Source organism: Hoplias malabaricus, chromosome 14 (assembly GCF_029633855.1).
Source record: "Hoplias malabaricus isolate fHopMal1 chromosome 14, fHopMal1.hap1, whole genome shotgun sequence".
Classification (NCBI taxonomy): Eukaryota; Metazoa; Chordata; class Actinopteri; order Characiformes; family Erythrinidae; genus Hoplias; species Hoplias malabaricus.
This window is the reverse complement of record NC_089813.1, coordinates 29,013,978-29,035,665: the sequence shown is the minus strand read 5'-3', so window position 1 is coordinate 29,035,665 and position 21,688 is coordinate 29,013,978. Positions and strand designations below refer to the sequence as shown.

The 21,688-nt window shown below is 40.4% G+C and overlaps 2 protein-coding genes across 2 annotated transcripts; one reads left to right on the top strand and one right to left on the bottom strand.

Annotated features, from left to right (window-relative positions):
* The first annotated feature begins 768 nt into the window (after window positions 1–768).
* On the top strand, window positions 769–7,974 carry amigo1 (adhesion molecule with Ig-like domain 1). Its single transcript, XM_066643203.1, has 2 exons — window positions 769–1,183; window positions 1,571–7,974. The coding sequence occupies exon 2, from the start codon at window positions 1,670–1,672 to the stop codon at window positions 3,149–3,151; it is 1,482 nt and encodes a 493-aa protein (XP_066499300.1). The 5' UTR covers window positions 769–1,183; window positions 1,571–1,669; the 3' UTR covers window positions 3,152–7,974.
* A 3,326-nt stretch (window positions 7,975–11,300) lies between these two features.
* Window positions 11,301–21,353, bottom strand: atxn7l2b (ataxin 7-like 2b). Its single transcript, XM_066643857.1, has 10 exons — window positions 21,004–21,353; window positions 17,983–18,051; window positions 17,070–17,385; window positions 16,448–16,659; window positions 15,894–15,976; window positions 15,414–15,622; window positions 15,120–15,303; window positions 14,632–14,747; window positions 13,330–14,131; window positions 11,301–12,771 (listed from the first exon to the last, which is right to left on the bottom strand). Exons 1-10 carry the CDS (start codon window positions 21,098–21,100, stop codon window positions 12,754–12,756), a joined length of 2,106 nt encoding a protein of 701 aa, XP_066499954.1. The 5' UTR covers window positions 21,101–21,353; the 3' UTR covers window positions 11,301–12,753.
* Between the last annotated feature and the right edge of the window lie 335 nt (window positions 21,354–21,688).

Genomic DNA, 21,688 nt, shown 5'->3' with positions numbered 1-21,688 from the left:
GGAAATTCACTCATTCCCTGTTAACAAACTGATTACCATTTACATTTCAGCATTTAAACCCACTCAGATTTAGAAAACAATTTTATTAAATGACTGTGTGCTTTTGCTAAATAAAATGCTATAAAATGTTGACAGCTCCTCCTTAACTTTGAATGGCCTTTTTATTCCGTTGGAAATGAGCTTTTGTTTAGATGATGTGTCCGTTGGTTATATTTTGAGGTCCATTGTTAGGATATTACCATTAAGGACAATTAAAGGTCAAGTACACAAGGGCGATTCCTACATTAGGACACCCTAGAAAATGGACGGTGCCTTGGTGTAGTGTAGCAGCCTACACAGAATAATTTGGAGCCCTCCCGTGAAACTGTTCCACGTGTTGAGGTTGTACAGCCCCCCTCGAGCACAAACAAGAAGCAAAACAAACGTCCAAAGGGGGCCATCTTCAGTGCGGTGCCTCTGGAGTGCACGTGACGTGGCTCAAGCATACGTGCGGGTCGCTGAGATGCGCGAGCGGCACAAAGCATGCGGAGCGTTTTATCGGGCGCGTGCGCGGCTGTACATTAAATGGAGCAGCATGAGCCTGTGACGTGTGTGTGTTTTGGTCTTTGGTGGGCTTTTGGGGCAGGACGACACGTTTGAAACGCTGGCCACGGTGCTAGGAGCTGCTCCAGTGGTTTCTTCGATCTGAGGAGGGACCACCGAGAATTCCCCCCTCCCCGTGCGCCTCTGCTCATGCGCTTTAAGTGATGGAGCATGGAGAGATGCTGAGCACACAGCCGTGCTGCGTCTCCTCGCGAGCTCGTTCCTTCTTATAACACTGCACCATGACCGAGACGCGTGGACCCCCGCTGCGAAAGGACCAGCGCCTGCGGAATTGTTTGTGAAACGACTGGAGGACTGTAATAAGATTGGCATCGCCTGCGTCGTTTTCTTTACGTAATTTTACCGCCACTTCGTCCTCGGTCGCCTCGTCTGCGAACGCACATCGGTCTGGGGAACGCTTTTTCCCCTCGTCCTGGAAGAAAACACCGTTCTTCCCTCGGCGTTCCCGCTTGGCTTCTGTTTCTGTCTTGGAAAGACATGTCGCGTTACTGTGATGAGCTATGGATAAACAGAGAGCACACTGGGAATTGCTTTGTGGCAGACCTTGATATATCATAATCTGAAGCAAAACATTCTGGAGGTAATGTACCTATAGGCCCTACATATATTCCCAACGTTACTGTTTACACCTTAAAGGACGAGACTGGGTATTGATGAAATGGTGCAATGCAACACTACTGACTGTCTTGGGGCACTAGAGGCCATAACATCTCACCCACATATACCATGACTTTATACTTTGCAAAGCTGTTTCTAATGCTGGGTTTAATGTGAGTGAATGAACTGCTTGTTGTTTGTAAACCTGTCATTATGCATGCATGAGTGAGAGGCTTGCCAGTCTTTTCACTGGCAATGCCATAAATGACTCATTCTTATTTTTTAAGACCACGCTGTAACGCTACGCTCTCCTGATGAACCTCAGTTCCTACATTACTCCAGCTGCCTTGTTTTTGTTTCTCTGTTACAGCTCAGACATCATTGGCTGACCTGCTGTGCGCATAGAGAGGACTTAAAAAGCGGAATCCAGAAAGTAATAGCACAAAACCATCCCTTGAGAGTGGAAGGTATGTCATCCTCTACAGGACTGTGTATTAGGTGGACAGTTTGGATGGCCCTGGTCCTTCTGTACACACCAGAGACTGCTGGCTCAAAAATGAATTATCACAAAACTTGCATATGCGCCAGTAACATCATCAGCTGTTCCAAGATGAACTTGACTGATGTTCCTCCGGAACTGCCCAAGTACACATCGGTGCTTGATCTGAGCTATAACGACATTACCCGGCTGCTGGCGGGATGGACCAAGTACAAACTTCCCAAACTCCACAACCTTTTACTGAGTCACAACGGCTTGAATTTCATCTCCACCGAAGCGTTTGTGTACGTTAAACATCTGCGCTACCTGGACCTTTCCTCCAACAGCCTGCGCCAACTCGACGAATACATCTTTGGGGAGCTGGACGACTTGGAAGTGCTTCTTCTCTACAACAACCAAATCTCTCAAATTGACCGCACCGCCTTCTCCGGCCTCAGCAGCCTGCAGAAGCTATACCTGAGCCAGAACCAAGTGTCCCGCTTCCCTCTGGAACTGGTCAAGGACAAGACGCGGCTGGAGAGTCTGAGCTTGCTGGACTTGTCTTCCAATCGGATCAAAGTCCTCCCTGTCTCAGAGCTGCATAGCCTGCCAGCATACATCAAGAATGGACTCTACTTCCACAACAACACACTAAACTGTGACTGTAACCTATACAGCTTGATGGCCCAGTGGTATATGCGGCGACTAAACTCTGCAGTGGATTACAAAGACGAATATACCTGCGTATCCCCAGGACCTGAAAAGAAGATACTGCGCATTTTTGAGCTAAACATGAACATGAACTGCAGCACTTTCAATGAGTCTGGAGTGGAAGCCTATTTGGAGCAGAAACTGATTCTCAGCTGCGACACCAGGCACCGGAATGTGTCCAAGTCTTGGATGCTTCCTGGCAACATAGTAGTGTCCCCTAACAGCAACCAAAGTGCGATGGTCCTCACGGATGGCAGTCTGGAGATTCCTTCAATAAAGCTTGAGGATTCTGGTCAATACACCTGCTTTGCTGTGAATGAGTTCCTTAACGAAACCGTGTACGTTTGGGTAAAAGTATATAACTTCACTCTGAGTGGACACGGTGAGACCCTCAACACAGCGTACACAACTTTAGTTGGCTGCTTGGCCAGCGTAGTCCTAGTACTCATCTATCTTTACCTGACCCCTTGCCGATGCTTTTGCTGTCCTGGGCAAGGCAAGTCTAAGAACCATCATGAGGACAGCATCCACTCTTCTATGCTCAGTGCCACACCCACTCACGAGGATCTGGCAACCAAAGCAGAGCTCAACAGGCATGTGGCCTTCATAGACCCCAAGGACCTTCAGGGCCAGAATGGGAAAGTGAACCCCAATGGGGAAGAGGAGCTGGATGAGCAGGTTAGGCAGGGGAAAGGCAAGCGGAAGAAATCAGTGGCAGACTCCATTAGTTCTGTCTTCTCAGACACACCCATTGTGGTCTGAGCAGATCGTGTCCAGTGTTTAAACCGGGAGGGGCCTTTTCTGATGGATGTATATCATGAGCGCTTTATCCAGAGACAATGACCTATTGTGACTTCCCTGGAAAAAGACAAAAAATCCTTTTGAGTTTGGCTGATTAGATATACAGTGTTGCATCACTTTCCTTTGTGAGTTTGACAAGGACAAGGTAGAAAAAAAAACAATATTTCCAGCATTTTAATCTGTAGCATTTAATTATATACTGTGAAAAGGTCTTGCCATATACGGTAAGTGGACTTGATCATTGAGAAACAGGGAAGTGGATGGGAAAGCGAGATTCATTTCTCTGTGAACAGGATATATGATGAGTAAGCCTTATTATTTTTTAAGAAGGAAAGACACATCCACTATATAATTAAGTCATAAGCATGATTCCAATAGTCTGCTAATCTTAAGAATATAGCTTTGTGCCCTATAGCCATTAGCATTGACTGTATTTATTCTCTCCTTCCTCAAATGCTAACTTTCCAGCATCATCCCGTTATATATAGACTTCAGTCATGAGTCACTGCTACAGGAGTGGCATGCCATTACGTAGAAACACCATTACGTTGAATGCTGAATAATTTTGGAGGGACGTAGCAAGGTTTGCATCTGCTTTTAGTAGTAATTCAACACCTTTGAAAACTTAAATGGAAACTGGATTCTTAGCAGAGACACAGCCTTTTTAAAAGCTGCTACCTCTAAGAACAGTAAATTAGGTAATTACACCTGCAACTCTGATTGCGAGTCTTTGGGTTATTGCCCACAATACTGTGTAGACTCATGTGTACCAGATTTTAGTTAGCTGTTTGAAATTAAGCCAAAGTTTATTTCAGTGCGTTGCCATTTCAGACACTTGCAATAAAATCCCAGTCAGGATCTACAGAAACAGGGTTACAGCTAGCTGAGCTTTCTAACACAAGTTCAGTAACAATAAATCTTATTTGTACGCCAGCCTGCAATGTCCAGTCTAATAGTGTCACTGAAAGTGTTTTTTCTTTTTGTAGCACAGAAAACTCCAACTGAGCTGCCAACCATGGCTATCCACATAATTGGGCTTTAACACATCTCTTGTAACTGATGTAGGATTAACAACAGTATTTTTTATAATCCACTGCTTAAGCGTAAATTTAACAGCTGCAGGAAATCTTAATCTCTCAACGGCGGTTCCTAATTATGTTCTGACTGCTGTCCCTTCTAAGGAAATCTACCATTTGCACAGCGTCATTTGCATGAGGCCGTCTGTCATGACAACCAGAGAGTGATATATTACCTGAATGATAATGATCTCTTTAAATAGAATAAGACAACGCATTGGCTAGTGTGCATTAGAGAAGGACACGTTTTTAGGATTCAGCAGCCAGACACCTGCTTTTGAAGCCTGTTCTCAAGTTCAGGTTTATTTGCATGTTTTGGTGGCTTTTAGTCATAGCTGAGTCACCCATTGTCAGAATGCTTGCCAATTGATTGGGACAATCTCTAATTACGTCTCAAACCCCCAGGGCTCTTTGTAATCCAGAGGAGGAAACAAAGACCACAGATGAAGGGGGAGACAAGCATTTGTTTCCATCCTGTATCAGTGGTAATAATTCCAACCCATTTCCCGGGTGAATTAAATGCCGTTGTTCAAATTGTTTTTAATTATTTTGGTGAAGTCCAAAACATTGGTGTGTGCTTGGGCTGCATGGTGAAATATTGGATATGTGCAGTTTAGGGTTGCCCAGTATTTAAAAGCAGTGGTTTTTAATGTACTGTAAAAGAGATGAATACTTAAGTACTGATGGGCTAGTGTACATTTCTTCATTTGACTACATTAGTGATATAAAAAATGTAGATATGGGAAAAAATAAATAAATAAATAAGGAAAAAATCAGGGACAGAAAAAAAAAATCAGTTGGCCTACATTTTCCGTAGATGCATCCCTAAGGTTGTTTTTAATCGATAATTTACTTTTTTGTTGATTTAAAACAGGATAAAAATAGAACAAGTACTAAGGGTGATCTAGATAATTACTGCTATAGTAAGGTACTATATTTTCTAAGCGTCACCTACATGTATACAGCTTATATAGGCATATGCATTACATGATTACATTACAATCTAACAATGTTCACAGCTTCCAAGCTTTTCTGACCCCGTATCCAGCGGTCATGTGGTTGGTTGACTTGATTTGCATATTTAGACAGAGAATGACAATTTACAAGCACAGACATTGCAGGTGTCCACAGAGTCCAAAACAAATAACAGAACGTTTGAGACTGTTGGTCATGCCCTGGTTTTCGGTGAACTGGTGCATAACACAAACAGTTCATGTAGCACTCAGGCGCGATACCTTATAGCTCTATTCCAACACCATTAATAATTAGAGATCTCCGGTTTCCTATTTGCTCAGATGGAAAAGAGGCAGAGCAGATTAGAGTGGTATGGCAGCCAGAACAATCTCACATTCACCCCGCTGATCTTTAAGGACACTTCAGGTGGAAAGTAAAGGCAGGAGACTCATGAGTATGGTAATAATATACTTAGAAGTCTTTGATTTTGGGTATAATATTAAATTACAACATGTGAAAATCAGATGTATTTCTGGCTTAAGTACAACTCTCCTTATATCCACAAACAGTGAGCACATCTGGTTGCACAGTATTTTCTCAGGGAAGAAGTACCTGAAAAGAAGAGCAGTGACAGACAGACTGTGGCAGGCAGTGGGCAGTTTCAGGCCTTTTTTAACGCCTCTTCAGCTGAAGCCAAAATCCTGTGACGAGTTGGTGTCCTCACCATCGTGATCTCTACAATATATGGGAAGAGGCCTGTGTCTCTGTCGTTTTTCAAACGCACTTCAACTGTGGTTGAGAGACATTGACAGCCAAGTGCTTTCCCAAACAAGATCTAGTGGCCCTTCAGCCATTGTCGTGTGTTTTCTTGGAGTATCAGTCCTTGAGTATTTTTAGGTGGCAGCAGTATTCAACTATTAATCTCTGTTCATCCTTAAGCATTTTATGGACTGTGCATTCGTGCTTTCGTGTGTCATCGTGCTGTGTGTTCAGTGTTCATGAGACAGTGTTTCCTTAACCAGCGGATCATCTTGTCCATGGCGTCTCAAACGGCTGAATTTCTTGTTCTTCTATCAGCAGTGCCCTCAAGCCTGCTCCCGAAGATCTAGCAGCATTAGTAGTAATAGAATACAGCGGGCTGTAATCTGCAGATACTCCTGAAGAGCCTCTCCTGATTAAGGTGGATCAAGGGACTAAACTGTGCTGGAAAGTACATCACCAGAAGAAATATCTGGCAACCTCCTACTTTATATATTGTGTTCTTTATGCAGTTGTCTGGATTCCAGTTGTGACACAAGATGTTGATTTTATAATAACATTATCTGTAAATGCTGTTAACGTCATATTATATTGAAGATATGTTTACAGAAGTCTTGTCACTTTAGGTTTGTAAACTAGATAATGAAATTAGTAAAATATATCAAACTAAGCCATCACAAACTGTACCTACGGAGGCAACAAAAGCACTGTATAAGTTGGATAATAAAATATGCTCTTCTTCAGGAAAACACTGTTATATGTAAAGAGACATTTGAAACAAAATCCTAGAGAACTGCCTTTGCTCTACTTTTCATTACTAGCCTCTAATACCTTTGCTAGGATAACGTATAAAATGTAAGCACACTGAAACTTGTGTATAAGCATACTTTTCTCTGACCTACTCATTTTCACATTGTGTCTTTTTTTTCCTTTTGGCAAGTGCCATCAATGTGCACTTCTCCACAACAATATGCACTTCTCCACAACTTGCTCTGTATGCCGAATATTAGTTGATCCTCTTTAGTCCTGAATATTTAAGTATTAGAGACTATTAATTTAAAGTGGACATAATTGTCCATTGCCTACAAATGGATATACAATGTATCTTCAGTACAGAACTGTGCAAAAGTCAGAGACCACCCTTTATTTATTTTCCAGTGAAAAGTCCCAGTGATTTTTATGATCAAGGTAAACCCAAAACGCATTGAATGATGCTGGAGCCTGGATTATCCTGGTCTATTTCCTTTTAACAGTAAAAGCTTTTAACAACTGTATGTCCTTTCAGGCCCATAGTTAATTTGTTCTCTAACAGGGTCGGGACAGACACCTGGGAATTTTTTTCCAGGTTGGAAGCAACCGTGGAGCTTGACTTTCTCCTCTCTCTGTATATTGTCGTCATTTTTAACTCTTAATTTCCCTGTTGTCCCATATTTGCTTTTGCCTGTCTCCTTTTTTAGCAAGCGGATTATCTTAAATCTAATCTCTTTGGAAATCCCTCCTGAGAAATTAACAACTTGTAGATAATAGCCATTTTCACAGAAAAACAGCTAATAGTATTTAAGTGAAGTGTGCTCTCTGACTGTTCCGCAGCACTGTGTGGTTGGTGTATTCCAAATATACCACTGACCATGTGGACATGATTTCAGCAAAAACATTTGCCTTTAGTTCTATGAAATAAATAAGAGAAAGAAAAAAAAACATCCAGTTACAGGAAAACACAATCAATACTAAGTGAATGTCTTGAGGGTAGTAGTAGCCTCATAGTACAAACATGGCCTATGTTTCAGTAAGCATATTATGAGTGCAATATCTAGTATATGCTGCATAATGCTGGTCCTGTATTAGAGCTAGAGAGGTCTTGCTGTAATAAGCCTGTGTGATAGATTGTCTGAGGTTTCCAGTGTCTGCAGAAGAAGAGTTTGGTAAAGATTACGACAGACCTGTAGAGGTTTTAATGTAGACAACTTATTAGAACGATAACTTGTGAAAATGAATAAAAAGGGTGATAGCTGCATTCTTGGAGTCAATTTAATTTTTTTATATGTTATGTCTATTTTTAGGGCTTGATATTCATTCTGGTACAAAAAAGTATATATTAGTACTATAAGAGTGTGAAATATATATACATATATAATGTTATTAAACATACATTATGCACAACAATTTCCCCACAACAACAAAAAAAAAACAATTCAAACAAATTTCATATTCATTTTAATGGGATCTAATAATATTAATAAATTAATAATTAATAATATAAATAAATTAATTGTGTGCACAGCATGGATTGGTCATTTCAGTTCCTTTGCCAGACCCCTATAATATGGTACATCCAACTGGCATTTAGACTGGCCCATTTTCAGTTTATATGTAATACAATATGTGATGTTTAACCGGGCTTATCCATCATCAAATACCCATCTTATCTCAAACACCCAGCTACTGGTATTTACAGATACTATTTTTTAGAGAATAATAATGACACACCTGTTTTACATCAACATATTGGGACTTCTATAGTCCTTAGAAAACTATAGGCCTAAAATTCAACTTAAATGTTAAACTAAACACCACATGAGCAGAGCCAATACAAAACTTAAGAATATTACACAAGGTAAGTACATGTAAATACTAAAATAAAAGCCACCTGCTAACTTACTTAGGTTCAAATCTGATAACACGAAATTCAATGTTTTAAAGATTTTATAAACAAATTACTTCAGATCACAATGTTACACACTGATATCACATTTATTGGCTTTTCAGGCCTGGAAAACTATAAAAGCCTGACCAAGGTGATGATGGCCTGCCATCTAGTGAGAGCAGAAGATTGCGTCTTACAGCATAACAACGGAGAAAAAAGCATTCATTTCGTAATATTAGCCGCTGACATTTTTAGCAACATAAGCTACTAAAGTGAGAAGCTAGAGAATATCATGTACTGGTTCAAAGTGTTTTCCTGTGAGGGATTGTGCTTATTGTGCTTCCTGCAGCTGGCCAAGCCCAGGTTGCTTAGTTTGCTTGTTAATGTGGGCTACATATTTCTGAGGTAAACTGAGGCCTAAAAAGAGGCTGAGGGCACAACCCTGGCGCACTCTTCTCAGAGCACAGTCTCTGTGCCCCCACCTCTACGACTCCCAGATGGAATCTGAGACAAACCATACATGTAGAAATCTAACTTATTTGTTACCTGAACCTCTGTTGTGTATAAATACTTTAACTACAGCATTGCTCAATACTTGACAGAAACATAGTCTGTGGTCTGGGGGGTCTGAGGACACCATTTCTTTTTTTGTACCAATACAACAAAAACAAATATACATGCTAAAGTAAAAATGAACAAAAATACCTTTTGATCTAGGTGAAAGATCATTTTGTTACAGATTTATTTGATGGCCCAAGACGTTGCATAGATCTGTTAAACAAATTCTGTTAAAGAATTCCTTTTCAGTTTGTAACAAAATGTATATGGTCTAAATCATACACACACACACACACACACACACACACACACACACACACACACACACACACACAGGAGTTGGTTAATTGCAACTACTGATAGAAGCAGCCACATAGAAACATGAGGTGTGATGCCAAAACCAAGCACCAGACATAAGGGTATGAAGAAGAAGGTAAAATAAATCTCCCCGTCAACAGATTTTCCTTCCACAGAATGTTTTTCCCTTTCTATGTATTGTTTTCCACTGTCTATTTTCATGTTTTTCAAAATGAAGTCTTTTTATTATTAAAAAAAGCACACCAATTGCTGTGCTTTTAGTTTGTTCTGAGTGAGGTGTGATGTGGTTTTCACCTTCCTGCCCTGGCCCATTCAGCTTCATGATACTCTGCAAGTGAGTCTCTGCTGCATGAACTAGAGGTGGGCGGATCGATTCAAATATTGATAATATCGACACCAACGCTGGTATTGGTATTGATCAATACTCGTGGAAAAAGATCGATACTCAAGATTTGTTTCTCTCCCGCTAGTTTGTGAGCGAGGCTGCGCAGAATCCCCCGCTTAGGCACATTGCGAGGACCAACAGCAACCCCTCCCCCCCCTTCCATTTTCATGCTCTGCACCTACACTTGGCGAAGACTGTATCGGTATCGGTATCAGCGATACTGGCCCTGTATTTACTTGGTATTGGATCGATACCAAAACTCCCGGTATCGCCCACCTCTAGCATGAATGGCATGCTTTCCAAAGCTGAATTTAGGACTAAAGTGAGTGTGTAAAATCATTAGTTACAGTGTGATGGTATGGACATGTCATATGCAGCCAGCCATGTTCCCTGAAGAGCTTTGTCTTCATCATCTTTCCTGCGTTATCCATTTCAGGGTCATGGTGGCCATAGGGCAAGCAAAGATTTCCGGACATCACTGTGCCCTGCAATTTAACCCAGGGATCCCAGGGCAGACAGGAGAGTTTTCTGTGTAAAAATTCAACAGGCTGACTCCTGTTCTGCTCAAACACATTGTGGCGGGCAGGGAGAAAACAAGCTTTAATAAACCAGATTAAGAATAAACATTTAAAGGACGGCCCTTAAGGCCTTTAAACTATATCAGGATGAAGTTAAATAAAATATTACAGTATTGTTGTCCTTCTGTATTTACCTAAAATTGGTCCTGCTAATGTTTTAATTGCATATTTTTCATGCCAGTAAATATTTGTAGTGGTTCATATTGGACTCATTGCTGTCGTGAAGTAGCGACTTCTTGTGAGTAATGGCACTGGTACCACAGACTGCTGTATAGGCATCTGTGATATTATTTACTACTTCTTACTTATAACTTCTCTTCATTTTAAAGGCATCTCAGAACCCTTTAAATAGCCACACAGCTTTGTGACTGGTAATGCAAAAGTGACTGGAGGCAAAATATTGCAATTCTTATTTTTGTTGTAGGCATAAGATGAGGATATTTTGCAGATCTGAAGCAACTGTCAATCTTGATTTTCTCCTGTCTTTCCCAATAAATGCTTTAAGTACTGTTTGTCTGAATTTGATGGTTTTATGACTCAGATATTCTCTATAACTTTTAATTATTTTAAACTGTAGCTTCCCTGTTGTCTCTTATTTGCCGTTAACATTTCTTATGCCACCCTCCTTTTTTATGCAAGATGATCACGTTATATCTGATCTCTTTAGAGATACGTACAGAAAATTAGCAGCTTGTAGTTATTGTGTATTTTAACTGAAAATGTAGTTACATGAAGTGTGCTCTCTGACTGTTCTACAGCACTGTGATGTTGGTGAATTCCAAATATATCACTGACCACATGGAAATAATTACAGCAAAATATTTTGCATTTAGTTCTGTTAAAACAAAAAAGACAAATAATATATATATACATACACACACATCCAGGAAACACAATCAGTACAAAGTGAATGTCTTGAGGGTTGTAGTAGCCTCATAGTACAAACATGGCCTATGTCTCAAGAAGCACATCTACTATGCTGCATAATGTTGGCCCTATATTAGAGCTAGAGAGGTCTTGCTGTAACAAGCCTGTGTGCTAGATTGTCTGAGGATTCAGTTGTCTGAAGAGGAAGAGTTTGGTAAAGGCTACAGCAGATCCATAGAGATTTAAATGTAGAAATCTTATATAAATTCGGAAAATTAATTTTTAAATATGTAACATCCTCATTCTTGGAGTCATCTTTGATGTTATGGTCTATGTCTCTGTATGGCTTAAAAAACTTCATATTTACTGTTTAACAATTGACAATTAACTTATTCATGCTCTGTCCACAAATGCGTACTATTATTGCAATGTTGGACAAGCTATCTATAACAGTGAAAACAAAAATTTTGTGAAAAATTCTATGCAAATATCATTTGAAAGGAATTACACAATGAAATTTGAATTTACATAAGACGACAAAAGCTTTTCATTAGGTTGAAGTCTTCATCTACAATCTGGAGAAATGAAAGAAATTAATTGCCAGTCCCTTGTAATATGGCACATCCCAACGGGCATCAGGCCGGCCCTGAAATGCATTTCCAATTTATACAACAGTGCATGACGTTTAGACTGGTTCATCTGTCATCAAATACCCATCTCATCTCAAATAACCAGCTACTGGTATTTACAGAATAATAATGACTTGCACCTCTTTTATAATAACTTAATGAGACTTAGAGTCCTTAAAACTATAGACATAAAAATTAAGCTTAAGTGTTAAATTAAATACCATATGAACAGAACCAATACAAACTTTAAGAAAAAATATTATACAAAGTATAAATACATGTAAATAATAAAATAAGAACCATTGGTAATTCACTCAGGTACAATTCTGCTAACCAAAATTTAAATATTATAAAAGCTTAATCTGTAAACAAATGACTCAAAAGCGCACCATGTCACACACTGAAATTATTAGCATGTAGGCTATTCAGGCCTGGTAAACAAAAAAGCGATGATGGCCTGCCATCTAGTGTTGAGAGCCTATTACTGCATCTTATATCACAGTATGACAATGGAGGAAAGCATTCAAGTGTATGGGATGTTTATTTTGTAACATCAACATCTGACATTTTTGTAGCAGCATAAGGTAGGACTTGAGGTATTTCTAGACTCACACTCAGGAACTCAATTCATCCAGTCATATACAAATATTAAATGTACAAAATTCTCTTGCACACAAATACACTTACATCCTCCTGGGGTGAATTGAAAACGCTTTAAACGTCCTGTGCATAAAGTTTGTGGCAAAACATGGCAGTAGGCTTCTAACTCCTGGTGGGTTTTAAGGCAGACTGCCCTCAGTGATGAAGCTTTGGCTGCAGGAAGAGGGTTCAAAGTTTTGAGTAAGAACAAGGCTCTCAACTCTGCGTTTACGAGAACAGTTTGGGTAAAAATCAAATTCACATGATTTAATCCCTACTAGACATATTTGAAGCTGTACTACAACATTCTTTTTTCAGCCCAAAATATGCATAAATGTATAAAAATACAAAGGCATTAATTTTGTTAACTGCTAATAATCTTGTTTAAAAGTCTGTAGGTACTTGTAATAATTGTGTTGAATTTTTTAACTAATCACAAATATAAATTGTTGAGAGGATTAAATAAATAATTAAGTTATAACCCATTGATTAACCCATAGATTAGAATTAAAATGTAAAATGTATTAGCTACCACATTTCTTAAGTACTGAGTGTTGACTTTGGCAAACTTGTTAATTATATAAAAATGTGGTAACTATAAGGTTATATTACTCTTTAGCTACATAAGCCTCATAGCTCAAGTGCAACACTAAAGGATCTGGACAGCAAAATGCACACTTAATCCCTAATGAGGAAAAGATCTCTACGGCAGTTTAGCTTTGAGGGGCTCACCTTCTGTACATCCAGTTTCTTCTCCACACTGAGTGAGACAGGCTTTGCCTTACTGTCTCTGCTCCAGGAGAACAGGCTGGAGGGTGGGTGGAGGAGGCTGTTGGGTTTGGGGAGACGTGAGGGAGGCTCGAGGGACGAGGCATCGCTGGTCTTGCGTTTCTGGCTGGGCCCTTTGTGCTTCCGGTGCAGCCCTGAGGCACCTCCACCATCGCTAGAGGAAGATTCAGGAGGAGAGGGTGGAGATGTGTGGGGGGTGAGGCTTCGTTTGGCTAAGCCTTGCATCTCAGGAATATGCAACTGGGACCGTGGCTTGCTGCTTGGCGAGAAGATGCCATTGATTTGTCTATCAGACATGGAAAGAGAAGGTTTGATTGTGGAAGGCTGCTTATCTTTGGGGCAGGAGAAGCTTCTGTAATGGCCCAAAGAGTCTTCCTGTGTGGATGACTTCTTGCGCTGCCTGGCCTTGGGGCCGTCCTGCAGCTGCCCAAGCCCAGGTTGCTGAGTTGGCTTGTTAATGCGTCCCACAGAGTTCTGAGGTTGGCTGGGGCCAGAGGCCTCAGGGGTTTTGGTCTGGGTTTTGGAGGGGGGCACTGTGTTAGAGGCCCTGGGCTCTGATTGTCCTGAGGTGCTGGTGTCCCCAGGGGGACATCTGGGGACAGAGGAGGTGCTAGTCCTATAAGACGAGGCACTGGGGGTGGGAACTCTGCTTGGTGGTCTGCGCAAAGCATTGTGGGATTGAGAAGCTAGTGTGAAGGCTGATGGAATACGATAAGAGTACATCTCAGACACCTGAGGGCTTTTCCTGTGGAATCAGAAACATTTTAATGAATCCGTCAAAGGGGGAAAAACAAACAAATAAAAATCAATACTTTCCTCACACAGATTTAGTCCAGGAACTATGAGGCTAATGTGGCTAACATAGCATTTTAAAACCTTTTAATCAGTCAGCTAAATTGACATATGAAATAGGCATCTATAAAAATAAACAAAATTAAGGTAAAATTCTGGCTACAAGATAATTGCTATTATGTGTTTAGCTATGTAACATATTTTCTGTTATCTACAATTCCAAACCTAATTTAAAAACAAAAATGCTAAAATATGTCTTACATAATCACTACTAGTTTGGATTAAGATGAAACTACTTACAAAGCATTCAATTATTTACAGAATGACCACATGCACTTTCTAATTATTAATACACCATTGGCCACTATCAGTTTTACTTCATTTTACTAATTTCCACAGATACAGTGCTCCTTCAAGCTTCAGATAATATAACCATGTAGCTGGCTGACTTACAGGTGAGCACTAAGATGGTGCTCCACCATGGTGCTAAATACAGAGCGCAGGTGGAGGAGTCTTCGGTCAAACACCACTACGCAACATCCCAATGAACGTGCTCCAAAAGTGCACATCTGCCAAAAAAAAAAAAACAGAATGGAAACCTATATTAGAAAAAGCAGTTGATATTTTTTACAACTATTAATTCTACAACCTACATATCAATTATAAACACACATGAATAGACCAGAAATACACAAACTTTATTACATTTCACTGTTAAGAGCCTGATTAACACCAGTTTATGATTGTATGACAAAAAATTCATATCTTTAAAATCTGTGGTTTAAAATCATATATTTACTTCTCAGTAGTTCATTACGTTATAAAACGTATAAGCTATTCCTAGATATTGATGTAGGTCACATTGATTTAATCACTGGGCAATGGTTAAACAAACTACAGATTTCATCTCTGATGAAAAGAGCAAGAACAGATCAGCTCACCCCCAAAGGTTTGGGGTGGCATGTGCTGGGTGGTAGATCAGTGGAGGCCTCCTGGTTTTCACCATCACTCTCCTCACTTGAGAGGGAGGCTGAAAGATGTGGAGCACACTGCCCTGGCACACTCCCTCTCTCGTCAGAGCACAGTTTCTGCTCCTCCTCGTCTATACCACTCTCTGATGGAGTCCTGGACATACCACATATGCACACACAGAGGAAATCTTCATTAACTGTTACCTAAATCTGACTCATCTTGTGTATATATATATTTATTTAACTACAGCACTGGCTCCATACCTGAGAGAAACATTATTTGGAGTCTGCTGCCTGCAGGGCTGGGGTTGTCCTGCAGAGGTCTGAGGACACAGAGATACATCTTCAGCCACATTTCTAATCAGACAAGGAGCCCGCTTCCAAGAAGTAGATCTCATTTTTGTCTCTAAAAGCAGCTGATTAAAGCTCTTACTCCTCCCCACCACCTGCCGGCGCTGGTGGATCGAATGAATCTGAGGAACATAAAGAGGGAGTTTTATTAAGGTTTAAATATCAAATTTCTGAAGAATGAAGAAATATAAACTGCGCCCACAGATCAATCCACTAATGCTCTACATGCCCAGTATCCCAAAAGCAAACTAATCGTAATTTTAAAATAAAAAGAATTCTCCCTTGGTAAAATACAGTCCTAACGTAGGCTTGTTCCCTGTTCATGAAATCAGGCCACAGGGTATGTAACGCATGTGAATATTCATGTATTATTTATGCTTTATTTATACTTACATTACATGTAAGCAGCCTAGTGCAGAGTTTATTTCTTTCAGGATCAAGTACTCCACAGTGCTTATCCAAGTCACATTCCTTTTCTAGATGAAACAAAGTCATTTACAAGTGATTAACCTAAATAAACATGAGTGAAATCTTTCATTCATTCATTCATTCATCGTCTGTAACCACTTATCCAGTCAAGGGTCATTGTGTGTCCAGAGCCTAGCTGGAATTATTGGGCACCAGACAGGAACACACCCTTTAAAGGATACCAGTCCATCACAGGGCATCATACACTAACATGTGTGGACACTTAACAATAACCAATCCATCTACAACATGTATTTTTGGACTGTGAGAGGACAAGGAGGACACACTAAACTCCTACACAAATTCCTTTGGTAGGGTTCAAACCCCCCAAACCCCTCCAAAGTCAAATCTAATAAATGTATCATAATTCATGCAAACATTTTTGTTCTAATCCTCAATTATAGCCAGCAATTGCCTTAAAATAATTACATAATAATAATTAAAATACATAATAAATAATTACATAAATAAAACTATACCTGCAACTTTTTTATAAGTTCTACTATATGTTCTGGGTCCAGGAGGGGGTTTGTGTACATCTGTTCCCTTCTGTAGTGGCTTCACTGAAGGAAAGGTCTTTCTGGGTGGCGTGGACCCTGGAGGCCATGGTGGGTCTTGTGGAGTTGGTGTGCACAAAAAAAAAGGAGGTGATGGAGGATTCATATGGGAGAAGTCATCCAGTGGTGAAATACTGAAAAATACATGAAGAAAGTTTAAAAACTTTATGCATTAAGAAAAATTACTGATAAAGTTATAGAAATAGGCAACTCGGTGTATACAATGTATGCAGTTACAGCTGACTGTGCCATTAATCCCTGTGAGACACATTAATTAACTCATAAATCTGTAAAAATGTAGCATTTTAATCTTTAGACACATTATCCTATAACAAATATGCATTATATTCAAATTATTATTCAAAGTCATGTAATCATGTGGGTGAAGAACTAAATGTGCACTTGTGCCACGCCTGTTAAATGCTGGCTCAAAATGACAGTCGAAGGCTAAGCTCAGTTTTATTCGAATAAGTTCTTCACAGGCCTTGCATTTCAATGAGCTAAGATTTGACCCCATCATTGGAAGACTGCTGGTTTTCCTCACCCAGTTCCATCCTTCTGAGCTTTTGGCATCTTGTGGCTGGGAGAATGCAGTGGTGGGTATCGAGGGGGCCCAGCCCCTTGCTGCTTTATATCCCTGCCCTCATTGAGACTCTCATGCTGGGAGGGTGGTCGTCCCTGCTGTGGCCAGTGCGACGGAGATGATAGGGGACAGTGGGAGCCAAAGAGCTTGCTGAGGGGACCATGTCGCTGCTCACAGTGCTTCTCAAAAGCTTGCGGCTTCACGACTTGGCCACAGTGGCTGCACACCACCAGGTAAAACTCATCCTGCGATGGGCAGTGTCCATATATACACATGTCTGCAAAGAGGAAATCATATTTTAGTATACAAGGGTACATTATAATAAGAATCAAAGTGTGCTGTGTTGACTTGAAGGGAATTAGATTTTCTTTTTAAACTAAATAGTTAAGGACATTGAGTTATTTTATATGAAACCCTCCCAACTCCATTCAGAACTGTTCACAGCAGTGGCAGTAAGAAGCAGGCACCTGAACAATGCCTCTAAAATCTACGGTACAGAAAGTTAGAGATTTATAAGGTCTTGGTCTGAAAAGTATTTTTATCTCTTTATAAGAAACTGGTGTATATAAGGGTTTATCAGGTAAAAGAGTGCCTGAAGAAAATTACCACTATCGTCCTGTTATTCCAATTACACATAAAAAAAAAAAAAAGTAGGATGATTGGTCACTCAGGCAAAAATATAATGGATGTCCTGTCATTACCACTACAAATAAAATTTAGGTCAGTGCAATATTTCGCTGCAATAAATCTCTTTTTATTAACTATGAAGAAGTTTGTTTATATCTTGCCATCTACGTAACGTAGAAATGTAGAAAAATCTGATTTCTCTAATTCTGGGCTTTCTTTGGAAAGTGGGATAGATAAAGCTTCTCACCCTCTTTTCTAAGAGTCATGGTTTCCATTCTTTTTTTCACATTTTTGCTGCTCTCTTCCCCGAGGGTCCCTGAAAGCAGCAATCAGATCAGACAGTGTACAATTAGAAGGCAAAAGTCATTTTGTGTGGATATCCACAACCTAATACATGTACATCAGTGAAGCATGTAACTAATCTGACCCACATAAACCATGCCTGCTTGGTAAAAGAGGCAAAGCAGGTTGAGTTGACTGATCAGTGTTTTCTTTCCCCCTCAGAATTAATGGCCGTGTTATTGAGATACATAATCTCCCTCACAATAATTGCAGGTAATGTGGTTTTATTTGGGGAAGCGAGCCGTGAAGATGTTGTTTTATGGGGGCACCATTCTGCACATTATTTCAGCGCTCGAATATGGTGAGACACAAGCAAAGCATATTAAATGCAGCAGAGTCAAAATGCCTTTCGCATTGTCCATGGAAAATGAGAGAGGAAGCACAATTTTGATTTCATTGACACAGTACACAGTGGAAGAGTTCATTCTATTGTCACATAGCTTCAAGACAGTAATTTGAGCAAAATGTCTGGCTTGTCAGCAGGGAAGTGGGTAAGGCACAAGGTACTGTGGAATTGAGCTCAGCAGCTTATTTGCCCAGCAAAATCTTCCTTTCTTGTTGTTTTCAAATAATTTGTAGCTGAATCTGCAATATGAAAAAGACTATCAGCTGCTGCGTATGTACTCCAGTAGACTTGTCAAAAATGAGGGGGAAGGTGTGAGTAATTATGGATGTTTCTTTAGTTCTTAAATAACTCTAATGACCATTGCAAATCCCTTCCCCATAAACTGCAAATGTACTTCGTAACATACATACATTGTAATGTATACCACTGTATACATTAAGGCAGACGTCTTCTGACTAATGATTGTTCCTTATGTACAACCATCATTTTTTATAATTACATACTCTATAGCATCTGGATCACGACCTTCACGTTCATTATGCTGAAAAGATTATGATGATGATGATACCAACTGTTGCCCTGCATACATTGTTAGCCCTGTTCCACCCTTTTCTTCAATGGTCATGACTCCTATTGAACCACTAGAAAGCAGGTAATATTTGAGTGGGGGATTATTCTCAGCACTGAAGACACACTGACATGAGGATGGCATGTTATTTTTTGTTGTAAAGGCATATGCAGTAACTATCCAGCCAAAAGTACCCTGTAATCGCTAATGAAGGACTACAGGATGACTGACAAACTGTGAAGCACTGACAAGGTAGGTGTGTCTAATAGAGTGAAAAGTGAGTGGACACAGTGTTCAAAAACCCTCCAGGTGCTAGTGGCACTGTGTGCAATCAGGATTTCATTGATGGATGGTATTGGAGAGGAATATTGACAATTTGGTAAAATAATTGGTGATAAAATCTAATTATAATAATAACGAAATAAACTCCAGCACCACTGCTATGTCCGATCCACTCATTGCAGCACAACATCACTACATTAGTGTCATTGCTGTAACCCAGATATTGCAAATTCCTACTACATATCGTTGCTGTCCAATTAAAAACACGTATCTTCATTTTTGTGGATTTTTAGTTTACTTCTTTTTAACAGGGCATCTGCCATTCACATTGTGGTCAAACAGCAGGTAGTGTCACAGTCACACAGCTCCAGTGGCCTGGAGGTTGTGGGTTTGATTCCCGCTCCGGGTGACTGTCTGTGAGGAGTTGGTGTGTTCCCCCCTTGTCTGCGGGGGTTTCCTCCGGGTGCTCCGGTTTCCTCCCACAGTCCAAAAACACACGTTAGTAGGTGGATTGGTGACTCAAAAGTGTCCGTAGGTGTGAGTGTGTGTCTGTGTGTCTGTGTTGCCCTGTGAAGGACTGGCGCCCCCTCCAGGGTGTAATCCCACCTTGCGCCCAATGATTCCAGGTACCCTGAATTGGATAAGTGTTTACAGATAATGAATGAATGAATGAATGAATGAATGAATGAATGAAAGTTAAAAGGGTCTCCTTTAAAGTTGCCATTTCGGGACAGCAATGATATGAGTTTTGGAATATTTCAGATATTTCATGGAGGTGAATTTACACAGGTAACAGGTCGGAGTGAATGTTAAAAGAATGCTAAGAAAAAAAAAACTTTCAAAAATGCTGACAGAATCCACACATTACTGTAAAATAAGTAAGATTTAATTAGCATTATAATATAAAGTCAAACGTGGTTTAAAACAGTGCACTTAACAGTCTTTTAGTAATGTTATATATGATTTATCTAAAATATGCATGTGTTTTGTGATGTCTAAATATTTTCTTTACAAATATATTTGTAACCCAGCTGACAGCATACACTGTTTTCTCTATATTTTACTGGATTTAACTTTAATGCTGACATTCTTATTTACTGTGTTAAACTATATGCCAAACCGCTTAAAACTGAAGCTGAAGTTGGCTTTTAATCCGATTTCCGTTTCATCTTAAATTGTACAGCGGTGCCTCATTTAAGGTGGAAAGATAAATTCTAATTAGTTGCTAGCGTGTTACATTAAATGTCACTGTCGTTGCCCACCTGAGCGTGAAAACAAAGTGGGCGTCTTGTACGATTTTTCCCGCTCCACCTTAACAAGAGCACCGCTGTATAGTTTAAGGTGGACAAGAAAAATTCGACTAAGAAGCTGGCGCCCATTTCAGTCTCGTCCCTTAAGCTTGGTTTCCATGTTAACTAGTTTGGCACCTGAAGTGCACCACAGTCATTAGATATAAAATATGAATTTTTTTACACAAGATGTTTTCCTTTCTCTCTGGCGATACATTTTAAAGTGTTGTTTTTAGGTTAGCGTTCGAACGTTAATGGCGCGCTAGGACCTGGGAGGGTTTGTCAGGCTGTGAGCACGAACCCGGGCGGCGATAGGACCCGGCGGCTCTTTTGTGTGGCTGATGGCGAATGGGTGCAGGTCCGTTTTAAAGAATAATTTGACAGTGGCCGGTTAGAGCAACTGTGAGAGATGACCGAGTTCCTAGAGAAGCCTTCACTCACCCTCCGCCGTGGAGACGTCGGCTTTGCCTCTCCAGATGTTCCAGCTCTGCTCTACAAACTCACTGAGAATATAAATCCGCCGATCTGGGGCAGCCATTACTGTCCGCGCTCCCTCACTCTCTCACTCCGCCACCATCGCTACAGGAGCGCAGCCGCGACGTCACCGCGCGCGTTCACGACGCCTGGATTTCATTTGCGCTCAAGCTTCAGGTCTTGCTTCCCACCGTGGAAACAGCTCTCCCAGCAACAGCTTCCCCAGCCCTGGACCAAGAGGCACTGTCCTGCACAGTTTAGGGTTCTCCACACACGCAGCTGCCCAGCTCACTATCAGCACCAGGCTGAGATGAGGTCACGGTTCTAACGCGAGTTCGCCCTCACTAAACCAATTGACCTTTCTTTATCTCGTGTCAAATGGTGTCCCTGTAGTGTCAGAAACAGAGCACTATACAGGTATATTTAGTCATTCAACGTATACATATATACGCAATACCCGCGTTAAAATGATTTCATAAACGTTAATAGTTTAACGAATTAAAACAGGAATAGATGATTTTGCAGATGCTCAAGCCAAAGTCTATTTTTGCAAACATCCAACTGAAAAAAATCCCACCTCCTGCTGAAACCACTCCTCTAAAACACACGAATGCCACGACCTAAACAAGGTGGGCAATACCTTACCATCAAA